At 43.1% G+C, this 12,879-nt stretch overlaps 1 protein-coding gene across 1 annotated transcript in view; it reads left to right on the top strand.

Moving 5' to 3' along the window:
• Nucleotides 1–12,879, top strand: part of LOC126101405 (protein still life, isoform SIF type 1-like) — a 276,203-nt gene that overhangs the window by 203,353 nt on the left and 59,971 nt on the right. Inside the window, exon 9 of the mRNA XM_049912068.1 lies at nucleotides 7,245–7,361. Coding sequence (XP_049768025.1) covers nucleotides 7,245–7,361 — 117 coding nt within the window. The remainder of the gene's footprint in view (nucleotides 1–7,244; nucleotides 7,362–12,879) is intronic.

Here is a 12,879-nt window from a genome sequence, read left to right as displayed (position 1 = left end):
AACAGATTTCAGAAATATCAGTAAATGCTACAAGCCCACAATCGACCGCGATGTGCTTTAGGCGCTTATGATTCTCACAAGGGAAACGCACTATCGCACTCCCCCTCCCCCCCCCCCCCCCCTGAAATTTTGTGGTAAAAGGACCCAGTGGACAGCCCGTCAAAACCTGTACACAGTTCAAGCATGAAAAAGAAGCGAAATAAAAATAGTAAACGGTCCAAGATTAACAAGTGCAACATCGAGCGACAACAGACACGGCATAGTGGTCACGGTGTTGGACTGAAAAGTGGGCGAGATATGTTCAAAGTTCCTTCGTGCCAATCTTTTTTTTCCGGTGTTCGCTGCATTCAAATTTCTGTTTGTGTCGTGGTGTAATGTCTGTTTGCAATGGCGAGGTGTAAGAAAGGGACATATAATGAAAGTTGGTTCTACACAACTACTCTATTAGCAGCCGAAAGGAATTGGCTTTCAAATGAGAACCGCAAAAGTTTGATGACAAGGTGACAAGTCAACCGAAACACGTCTGGTGTGTCATACACAGCATAAAAATGGTTCAAATGGCTCTAATTACTGTGGGACTTAACATCTGAGGTCATCACTCCCCTTGCCTTAGAACTACTTAAACCTAAGGACATCACACACATCCATGCCTGAGGCAGGATTCGAACCTGCGACCGTAGCAGCCGCTTGGTTCCTGACTGAAGCGCCTAGAACCGCTCGGCCACCGCGGCCGGCCTACACAGTACAGTGACAGTACGTGTGTCATATGATAGACGTAGATTGCAAGTGCTACTCTGAGATGAAGAGGTTGGGACAGGTGAGGAATTCGTGGCGGCCCACATCAAACCAGTCAGAAAACTGATGACTTAAAACAGAAAAACGACTAGCCATCCGTTGTCAACAGCGCTGGTTGAGGAATGGAACGCAGCATCACAATAACTCGTTACCTGCTTTGTGGCCAGCATGGCAGCAGTTGCAAAGCACATATTCCAGTCCTTGGTGATCAGACACCCTATTTAGAAGCGTATCCCGGCAATTTTGGCAAGTAGTGCAAATACCGAACCGTTTATTTTAGGCTTCATCGCAGCAAAAGTAAGTTTCAAAAGCAAAGTCACTTTTCATAAGTTTGTATCGTTGGCCATTATGGTTTTTGTAACTCCTTAACATTAACACAACCGATAGTGAAAACTACAAACTTTCCTCTGAAAAGTTAGCTTTTGCCCTGAACTAAAATGGTTCAAATGGTTCTGATCACTATGGGACTTAACATCTGAGGTCGTCAGTCCCCTAGAACTTAGTACTACCTAAACTTAACTAACCTAAGGACATCACACACATCCATACCCGAGGCAGGATTCGAACCTGCGACCGTAGCAGTCGTGCGGTTCCGGACTGAGCGCGCAGAACCGCTTGGCCACCCTGGCTGGCTTGCCCTGAACTATGTGTCGTCGTAGAATGAAGTAATTTTGGAAGTAAATTGATTAGCATATTTGCATATTGTCTGGAAAATGGGCACTGAATAGAATAAGTGATAAATAAAAAATAAATTACAATGTCATGCTTGATGCTAAACTTTTACCGCCTGAGCAACGAATATTTAGTGAATTACAAACTGTTTTCCTTTAATTAACTTTTGCCCAGTAAAGGAGAGAAAGATAATAAAATGATTGATGTTTTAAGTTCGTTAGAAGTCGATAACTGCTCTCATTATGTAACTGTAGATATCTATCTCTGCATGAGTGTAGTCCGTGTAATTTGCGCTCCGCTTTAATAGATAGTTCTCACGTATGTAAGTGCTTATGTCGTCGTATCTTCAGAACTTTCCGTCGGATGATGGTAGATTTTTTCATATACATTAAGTGGTATACGTGGCAAAGTCTGCAAAATGTGTGACGAATAGAGTTTGTGACAAAGAAGCATTAAATTCAATTTTCATGCCTAATGCTGCGGTTTTAGTGCATGAACAACGAAAATGTAGCAAGCGATAAACTTTTTCCGTTCTTAATCATGTGAGGGGGGGAGGGGGGGCGGAGCGGGGGAGGGACCGAGAAAATATTTCGAAAAGATTTTTTGCAATTATTTGTAAAATATGTTCACAGTCGCTATGTCCGCTGCAGTCACGATAATTTGCGCGATCTGAGTTTCACTGTCTCAAGACAGACGGGGTGATCCATTGATGATATTATCAACATTCAGGAATGATGGAGAAGGGAAAATGTGTCAATTTCAGGTGTGGGACATTAGTCCGGAAACGACCGAGTGTAAAATTATAAGCGAAACTCTACACAGGTTCCGCCTTAGCCTCGCGCAGTGCTCAAGCCAATGGTGCCAACTTCTGCCCCCTAATTACGACGTATAGACTTCCCGCTAAATACTCCCCAACACCGGTACATAATTTCCCCATTTGGCGAACTAGTAACTGCGCACGTAACTTGATGTCAGAGAGATCGAGAGTTGTAAGTTTACGGTACAGCAATAATGAATTCCATCACCTGCACAAGTTTCACAAGCAGCTAGATTTATAACGGTTGATCACAATGCTGTCCCCCAACATCAGTGCAGGTACGGCATCGGCGCACAAAGTTTTGTCATACCACTTCTAATATTCCTGATGTCGTCTGAACAGTGTCCCAGGCAGCGAGAAATGTTGCAGGAGATCCTCTTCAGGTTCGACAGGCGCCTCGTACACAATAACTTTCACATGGCCCCACATAAACAAATGAAGTTGGGTGATATCAGCTGACCTTGCTGGTCACGAAACAGGACCTCTGCTGCCTATTCACCTCTCAGAGAATGTCTGATCCAAGTGTTCAGGGACCCTCAGCTCACAGTCATATGGGGCTTCATTATACTGGAACCTCATCTGCTGACGAAAAACAAGTGGGACATGTTTCATAAAACTGGCAGGTATGCTCTTGATCATTACTGTATGCACTGCTGCGTTTAAGTGGAGACGAAGAATGAATGGGCCTAGTACGTAATCATTGACTATGCCTGATCACTCTTTGATAATCTGCATTGATAGGTTTTCACAACTGCAGTGTTGGGACTCTCATCGGCATAAACGTCACTGTTGTGACTATTTAGCATTCCATCTCTGGTGAACCGAGGTTTCATCAATGAAAAGCACATACACATGATGGCGAGTATCGACTGTAAGGTGCTGCAAGAAGCTTTGGCTGAACACGACGCGAGGTGCTAAGTCGGCAGGAATCAAAGGATGCACTTCCTTTCGATGGCAGGTGGGTAGCCGCATTTCCCGTAATACTCGTCACACAGTACGCTGCGAGACATTAATTTCACGTGTAGCTGATCGAATGCTGATTGCAGATGTCTCATACACTCGATCAAGCACTGAAACTTGTAAATCGGATATATGTCTAGTTCGTCACCCTCCTCAGTCGATGTACTGTGGTAACAACTGTCCTATGGTTTAATCTTTGAAAAGCCAGTCGAAGTGGCCGAGCGGTTAAAGGCGCTACAGTCTGGAACCGCACGACCGCTACGGTCGCAGGTTCGAATCCTGCCTCGGGCATGGATGTGTGTGATGTCCTTAGGTTAGTTAGGTTTAAGTAGTTCTAAGTTCTAGGGGACTTATGACCACAACAGTTGAGTCCCATACTGCTCAGAGCCATTTGAACCATTAATCTTTGAAACGGTCTTGGAAGCATGGCGTAGACCGGGTGTCTTCTACGCGGATACTTGGACCTGTACAAACTTTCCGTTTCTCTGCTGCTTTCATTTGTTTCCCCGCGCTCGAAAACGGTTACAAGTTACGTCATCATGTACAATTCAATTTGGTTAGGTGCTGATCGACGTTAGTACTTAAACTTGTAGACACAGACTGCAATCTACTACAGTACAGACATTTTACACTAGGATTGCTCATGTCAGTACACAGTATGCCATCTACAGTGGCTTAGCTGAGTTATTATCCCAACCTGTACACCTAAGTGCTCCTAGGAATTGCCTCCCATGCAACCTAACCTGTAACAGTACTGGTACGTGTATTCCACTGTCAGCGACATCAGAAAGATTTACTCTTATAACTTCCGACTTAGTCGCGTCAAGACCATGTTCCCTTACTTCAAATTGATACATTTAGTCTTCTCCATCAACCGTGAAAATCTGTAACATTATCACTGAATCTCTCTGTGTACAGAGATTGTAACTTTCATACTTTAGTTAACGTATTAAACCCTCGACATAGAGTTATACCAGTTAATGATTAGATCATGACAGCATTTTTAATTTTTAAATTCGGTCAATAATTACATGAAATGCTGAATATAACATTTTTGTTTCGCTTTGGATTAGTTACACAGAAAGCCAGCAACTGCAATTAGGTGATCGGGTAGCTATTGTGGGAGTAAGGGAAGGTAGGGGATCGCTTTAAGATTGGCGGTTGGCGCTGAAACAACCGATTTTTGTTTATACCGGTTTTCCTTATCCAGTTTAACCTGAGTGTTAAAACTGCTCAAAATAACCTGTTTCCGAAATAACCGATTTTTTTCTATTATTTCAGCAGTAAACCTAGAGATCGAAGAAAGATTGAGAAGTACTAAGAGTCTGTGACAATTTTGTACCACACGTTTCAATGTACATGAACTCAAAATCTCAAATAAAATACATAAATAAAAAATTTTTGTCAATCCACCGTTTTCTGTTTTCCTCGAAAAGTAATGAAGGCTTCAGTACTACATAATACTCTACAGTATTCTGCTACAGCTTCTAATTTTTTAAATCTCTGCTCTAAAATTATAAGAATAGTGGTCCTAAAGGGTAAAAACCGAGGTCAGAGATCTCTATTTTTCGTCTTGTATGTTCCCAACATATAAAGGCATGGTATGCAGACAAAGGCAGAAGATAAGCTATTTTCTATTCTTATTGCAACCTACGAATGAATTGTTTAGTATTTATTTTATTGGTGTTGTCACAACTTCAGTTCTCTTGTGTTATTTCAAGCTTTTGTGTAAAATTTCTAGCATACTTTTTCTTTAATTATTTCAAACGAAAAATCTGTGTTTTAGTGAACATACAGCGTGGTCGGAAATTCCCGACACAGACTTCTAGGACTTGTAGAGGGGAGTGAGTACATCGTATTTTGAATAGGAACCCATGTCCGGAAACGTCATCCAGCGAGGCTACAGAGCATCAAAGTTATAGGCGCGGGCGTCTGTAAATGTACGTATATACGGGGCGATTCCGTTATGATGTTACAGACTTTCTAGGATGATGGAGAACGATAAATTGTTTAATTTGAAGTAAGGATATCTGTACCGGAAACGAACGAGTCGAAAGTTATAAATGAAAACAGTTCTGATACCTCTGACGGTTCTTGTGTTGAGAAGTGTGTAGGGCTGGTAACTTTCAGTGGTTGTAGTGTGTACAAAAACGAGAAAAAATGTCCATAAACGTGGGCTCTAAATTGCATACCTGAGGAGCTATGACCATTCGTTCATCTTCGCTAATGTGAAACACATCTCCTCTACTGAGCAAGTGTTCATAGCTGTTAAGGTATGGACTTCAGAGCCCACGATTACTGGACATTTTTTCTCGTTTTTGTCCACACCACCAACACTGAAAGTTACCAGCCCTACACTCTTCGCAACACAAGAACCGGTACATGTATTCAACTGTCAGAGGTATCAGAAAGGTTTTCGTTTATAGCTTTCGACTCGTTCGTTTCAGGTACAGTGATCCTTGCTTCAAATTAATACATTTATCGTTCTCCATCATCCTAGGAAGTCTGTAACATCATAACGGAATCACCCCGTGTATACGTACATTTACCGACGCCCGCGACTCTAACATTGACGCTCTATAGTATCGTTGGATGACGTTTCCGGACATGGGTTTCTATTCAAAATACGATGTACTCACTCCCCTCTACAAGTCCTAGAAGTCTGTGTCGGGAATTTCCGACCACCCTGTATATATTTTTACTTTTTACGGGAATCTCAGTACAACTGACTTTTTGCTGACAAAATAAAACGTGCTCTTTCAAATGTTCAGATTAATGAGTTAGATAATGAGCAAAATACAACACTCACCAGAAACAGTTACATAATAAATTAAAACTAAAATTTCAGTACTAAATTAATGTATTGGCAGATATTTATTCCCCAAACTCTTTACAGATATCGTTCTGCAATTTGTTGATCTGTGAGCGGACTCCTTTAATCAGAAACTATGTTATTCAAAGACGATACGAACCCTTCAGAAGCCACAGAACTTCCTACAAAATTTGCTGTTCTTTTTTTAAAAAAAGAACAGTTTTATTTAGTAACCGAAAATTTTAACACTACTGGCGTGGTCAATTGATATATCAGTCTGTAATCGATTATTAGTAAAAAAAATAAAAATACTTGTTATAACTGAGACCAAATACAGAAAAATACTGGTCATTCAGAACTGAAATACAGGTTTTTGGACAATATGGTTGTGGAGATGAAGCAGCGATTAGTATGATTAATCAGTTATTCGAAAACAGTCTTAATCGCATTTATTAATGTTATACCGCCCGATGTAGGGGTCATCTTCTGGGCGTTTACACTGTGAAATTATAGATATCCGTCAGAAAGACTCCATTAAACAACAGCTAAAATTACGTAAATTTAAAATACGTTACCCAATTGTCGACTGCTGGTGGTGTCACTCCTGCCTACGTAACGGCAGGAAACTATGCGACAGTAATTCTTCGTATGGGCTTAAATAGCGTGCTGAGATCACGTGAATAGACGGCAACACCCCCAGCGGCGATCAACGGCACGCTATTTAAGCCCATACGAAGAGTTACTCTCGCATAGTTTCCTGCCGTTATGTAGACAGGAATGACACCACCAGCAGTCGACCAATGGGTAATATTTACGTAATTTTAGCTGTTGTATAATGGAGTCTTTCTGACGGATATCTATAATTTCACAGTGTAAACGCCCAGAAGATGACCCCTATGTCGGGTTGAAACCGGTTGACGGTATAATAATAATAAATGCGATTAAGATTGTTTTTGAATAATTGAAATACCAGTATCAGTTTTAATGGGTCGGTTTTTCCCATCCCAAGACTGCTCCCGTGATGTCCATCCTCACTGATTGTTCCACTGTATAATTACGCCTGATTACATAATGTCTTGTGGCCCTCAGAAGCTTGAACCCTATCGTTTCGGAGGGCGCCCGCACAGCTTAGCTGCCGTGCATATGCGGCAGGCACTGACTGTACGCCACGCGCTGGTGTTGTTGCAGGTACCGGGACAGAGACCGCGAGGGCTACTACAGCGACCGCAACGAGCTGCTGCGAGAGCGGGAGCGAGAGAGGGAGCGCGACCGAGACGCCGGCTACCTCAGCGACCACAACTCCAGGTACGATGGGGGGTACCCACCCACAACCACCCGCACATCCACCACTCCGTCCCCAACCTGTCCCTGGGCGGCCCGCGTCTGCTCTGAGCTCTTCACTGCTTCGGCGCTACCAGCCGTATGCAGCCAAATATTAGTCCTCACTGGGCAAGCACGCACTTTATCATTTACCGTCGAGGTTGCCAGCTACAATACGAGATGTGTTCAAAAATTAACAGGAAATTTTGTAACTTCGCGAATTGTAATTAGTCTGATTCGCACGATTTTTTCTTTGTTGAGTTGGTCAGCAAGTTCAACCACACGTGACGTCTCGCCATCAGTGCTACGTGACCAGCACCATAACGTCACAGTGGAGGCAGGTGCTGTCAGCCGTCCCCCAGGCTTGGTGTTAGGTCCTGTACTCTTCTAATTGTATGCCAGTGATGTGTCCTACTACAAATACCACATGTACTATGATAAGCTCCAGTTGCATCTAAAAGGGGAATTTACTTTAAACTTTGTACACCTTTAGTGGGGCATTGGAAATGGAAATGATCGTATGGCATTGTCGGCCGGGAGGCCAAATTCGGGGGAGTTCGGCCGCCGTATTGTAACTCCTTTTTAGGTGACGCCACATCGGTGACTTGCGGGTCAATGATGATGCAAATGATGATGAAGGACACACAACACCCAGTCCCCTGCTGGGAATCGAACCCGGGCCCCCTGTGTGGTAGGAGGTAACGCTATCGCTACGCTACGGACGCGGGCAGTGGGCCATTAAAACAACATAATGTGCAAGCAGCAAGGCGCACTACTCAGGCAATTCCGAGAAAATAGCAAGAGAAGTTTAACGCATCTGTACCTACCTGTGAGTTGGTACAGATAGCAATAAGTCTACATCTACATGGTTACTCTGCAATTCACACTTAAGTGCCTGGCAGAGGATTCATCGAACCATTTTCATACTACATCTCCACCATTCCACTTTCGAATGGCACATGGGAAAAAGGAACACCTAAATCTTTCGGTTCGAGCTCTGATTTCTCTTATTTTATTATGACGATAACTCCTCCCTACGTAGATGGGTGTCAACAAAGTATTTTCACATACAGAAGAGAAAGTTGTCGATTGAAATTTCGCAAATAGATCTCGCCGCAAAGAAAACCGCCTTTATTTCAGTGACTGCCACCCCCAACTCGCGTATCACATCAGTGACACTCTCACCCCTATGGCGCGATAACACGAAACGAGCTGCCCTTCTTTGCACTTTTACGATGTCCCCCGTGAACACTACCTGATAAGGGTCCCATATCGCGCAGCAGTATTCCAGCAGAGGACGTACAAGTGTAATGTAGGCTGTCTCTTTAGTGCGTTTATCGCATATTCTAAGTGTTCTGCCAACGAAGCGCAGTCTTTGCTTTGCCTTCCCCACAATATTATCTATGTCCTCTTTCAAATTTAAGTTGCTCGTAATTGTAATTCCTAGGTACTTAGTCGAATTGACAGCCCTTAGATTTGTGCAATTTATCGAATACCCAAAATTTATCGGATATATTTTAGTAGCCATGTCGATGGCCTCGCACATTTCTTTGTTTAGTGCCTATTCCCACTTTTCGCACCATACAGAAATTCTCTATAGATCATTTCGTAATTGGAATTGATCGTCTGATGATTTTGCCAGACGGTAAATTACATTGGCATCTGCAAACAATCTAAGGGGGCTGCTCAGATTGTCACCTAGATCATTCATCTAAATCAGGAACAGCAGAGGGCCTATGACACTACCTTGCGGAACGCCAGATATCACTTCTGTTCTACTCAATGACCGTCTATCCCTACGAACTGTGACCTCTCTGAGAGGAAATCACGAATCCAGTCACACAACTGAGACTATACTGCACGTGCAGGCAACTTGATTAATAGTTGCTTGTGAGGAACGATATAAAAAGCCTTCTGGAAATCTAGGAATATGGAATCGATCTGAGATCCGTCGACAGCATTCTTTACTTCATGGGAACAAAGAGCTAACTGTGTTGCACAAGAACGATATTTTCTGAATTCGTGTTGGTTACGTATCAATACGTCATTTTCTTCTAGGTGATTCATAATGTTCGAGTACAGTATATGCTCCAAAATCCTACTGCAAATTGAGGTCAGTTATATGGGTCTGTAATTCAATGGACTACTCCTATTTCCTTTCTTGAATATTGGTGTGAACTGTGATACTTCCCAGTCTTTAGGGCCGGCCGTAGTGGCCGAGCGGTCCTAGGCGCTACAGTCCAGAAGCGCGGGCCCGCTACGGTCGCAGGTTCGAATCCTGCCTCGGGCATGGATGTGTGTGATGTCCTTAGGTTAGTTAGGTTTAAGTAGTTCTAAGTTATAGGGGACTGATGACCTCAGAAGTTAAGTCCCATAGTGCTCAGAGCCATGTGAATCATTTTTGAACCAGTCTTTAGGAACAGACCTTTCGTCAAGTGAGCGGTTGTATATGGTTCCCAAAAAAGGCGCTATTGTGTCTGCATACTCTGAAAGTTATTGTGATCAAGCGGTTATTTTTCGCGCGTAGCAAGTGCATCGTAGCTCTCCGTCTTCAGGCCTTAAGTGGCCCATCGGGACCGTCCGATCGCCGTGTCATCCTCAGCGGAGGATGCGGACAATAGGGGCGTGTGGTCAGCACACTGTTCTCCCGGTCGTTACAATGGTTTTCTGTCACCGGAGCCGCTACTATTCGGTCGAGTAGCTCCTCAATTGGCATCACGAGCTGAGTGCACCCCGAAAAACGGCAACAGTGCATGGCGGCCCGGATGGTCACCCATCCAGGTGGCGGCCACACCTGACAGCGCTTAACTTCGGTGATCTGACGGGAACCGGTGTACCCACTGCGGCAAGGCCGTTGCCCAAGTGCATCGTAGGCGAGGCGATAGTTCGAATCCCGTTATCACTCACTTTTCAACGTACATTTTTTTCATCACTGGTCACATTATTTAAGTTATATTACATTTGAGAGGTAATATAATGAAAAACACCACTTATAGTGAATTTCATATGTTGTTTGACTGTTTACAATTTGTAATTAAAGTTTCAAGAACGAGGGACAGGCTTGGATAGCCCATATTAAACTTCGATAAATAATGGTACGAATGACGTTATTCACAATCAGTAATATACAAAGTCGCAATGTGCCGGACCACAAGAGTAATGTGCAATTACTCTTCGCCGGCCGGTGTGGCCGTGCGGTTCTAGGCGCTTCAGTCTGGAACCGCGTGACCGCTACGGTCGCAGGTTAGAATCCTGCCTCGGGCATGGATGTGTGTGATGTCCTTAGGTTAGTTAGGTTTAAGTAGTTCTAAGTTGTAGGGGACTGATGACCACAGATGTTAAGTCCCATAGTGCTCAGAGCCAATTCCTCTTCGGATGTGCTCTCGACATCACACGTTGCAGGATGGTATTTGTCATACAGACACGGAAACATAAACTGTAACTTCATGCAAATAAACGTGTTTTTTTGTTATATTATCTCTCAAATGTCATAGAAAGTAAATAATATGTCCAGTGATGAAAAAATAGATTAATGATTAAACCCGGGAGCCAAACCGCCGCTTCATACACGTTCGTCTTACGAATCTCGAACGCCAATAACTTTTTTTTTCAATTTTGTTCGTTGTAATTGGTCGTAGCGGGCGTTACATGACATCCGTTGAAGTCCGTTGTTGAGCCCTTCACTCAGTTTTTTTATTACCGAGACCATGCAGCTCTCTGACCGAACACGCTGTTACCGTGCCAGGGGGTAGCCGAGCGGTTCTAAGCTGTCGGGTCTGCCTCGGGCATGGTTGTGTGTGGTGTCCTTAGGTTAGTTAGGTTTAAATAGTTCTAAGTTCTAGGGGATTGATGACCACAGAAGTTAGGTCCCATAGTGCTCAGAGCCATTTGAACCATTTCTACCGTGCCGGCTTTCACTCAGCCACCATGAACTCTAACGGCCGGGTCCGCAGCTCGTGGTCGTGCGGTAGCGTTCTCGCTTCCCACGCCCGGGTTCCCGGGTTGGATTCCCGGCGGGGTCAGGGATTTTCTCTGTCTCGTGATGACTGGGTATTGTGTGATGTCCTTAGGTTAGTTAGGTTTAAGTAGTTCTAAGTTCTAGGGGACTGATGACCATAGATGTTAAGTTCCATAGTGCTCAGCGCCATCTAACGGCCGGCACCAACGTACAGATACATAACCCACATAATAGACGCGTAAAACTTCTCTTCCGATTTTCTCGAAATTGCCAGAGTAGTGCCCCTTACTACTTGCCCACTATATTGTATCACTGGCATACTAAAGGCGAACAAAGATTGAAGTAAATCTGTGATACCAGCGTCATGGCCTCCCCTCGTAAGTGCAAAACCAATAAACTATAAGACATGTATCTAAAATCTCGATATCGACCAGTGTGCACTATCAGAATGTGTACAGGATACATGGTTAAACCTCAACCTACACAAAACCCAAACGGAACCTGATTGGTCTTTCTAGGCTCATTAGCCCTAAATATCGGGACTCCTACCATCTTTATCCATAAATGAGAGAAATATAAACCTCTCTTTTTCGCAAAGAGTCCAGGAGCAATAACAGACGAAAATCTAAATTGGAATGAGCACGTAACTGCAGTTTGCAAGTAGGATTCATGCCCTACGAAAATATGAAAGCCTCTTTCCTCTTGACGTGAAAAAGAAACTTGTACAAACACTTACGCTTCCAGTTATTGATTACCGTCATGTTATAGTACAAGGCCTTTTTCAGAAAAGCTCATGGCGCCTGGAAGTGGTTATGACTGTCTGTGTTGGTTATATCTCTGATGTTCGACTCTTTGATCGAATTTTCTCTGTCCCATTCCATAGTTCAACCACTTTCTCCAAGTCCTTCTCAACAGCAGGAACCCGACTCTGGAATAACCTCCCGCATTATAGTAGAGAACTGAATAACATCTGCTACTTCAGAAGACGGTTAATGACATATCTACCGAGGCGACAATAAGCATTACCATTGTCCCCGTGGCACTAGTTACTCAAGTAAAAACTTTTTTCGAAACAGAACTTCCTCATTTACCAGTATTCTTAGCCGATGCCGTCTCGTTAAATTTCCTTTTCCCAGAACTCGTTAATCATAAACATCTATTTTGTACACCAATAAACTGTTTTATATTTGTCCCTATTATTATTATTATTATTATTATTATTATCATCACAATTGTGGCATCAGCTGTAGTAGTAAAAGTACTGCCGGTATGAGTTTATTAGTTCATACTACTATTTACTCACACTGCCATTTCAACACTCAAATCATTTTAATTCTACTTGTCATATTAAAATTGTTATTTCTTAGGAAGCTATGATGTAAAAATGTATTGTATGTGTGAAACACTGGTCCGATGTAATAGAAGGCCTCATGGGCCTAATCAGATCAGGTTAAACAAATAAATAAATAAATAAATATGTACAGCGTTAACCATATCCGTTACTTAGTCTTTTGTCAGCTGTCAAAAAGGTTGCACGTGTTTTGG

Source organism: Schistocerca cancellata, chromosome 9, assembly GCF_023864275.1.
Source record: "Schistocerca cancellata isolate TAMUIC-IGC-003103 chromosome 9, iqSchCanc2.1, whole genome shotgun sequence".
NCBI lineage: Eukaryota > Metazoa > Arthropoda > Insecta > Orthoptera > Acrididae > Schistocerca > Schistocerca cancellata.
Note: the sequence above shows the minus strand (reverse complement) of the source record. Positions and strands in the feature narration are given on the sequence as shown.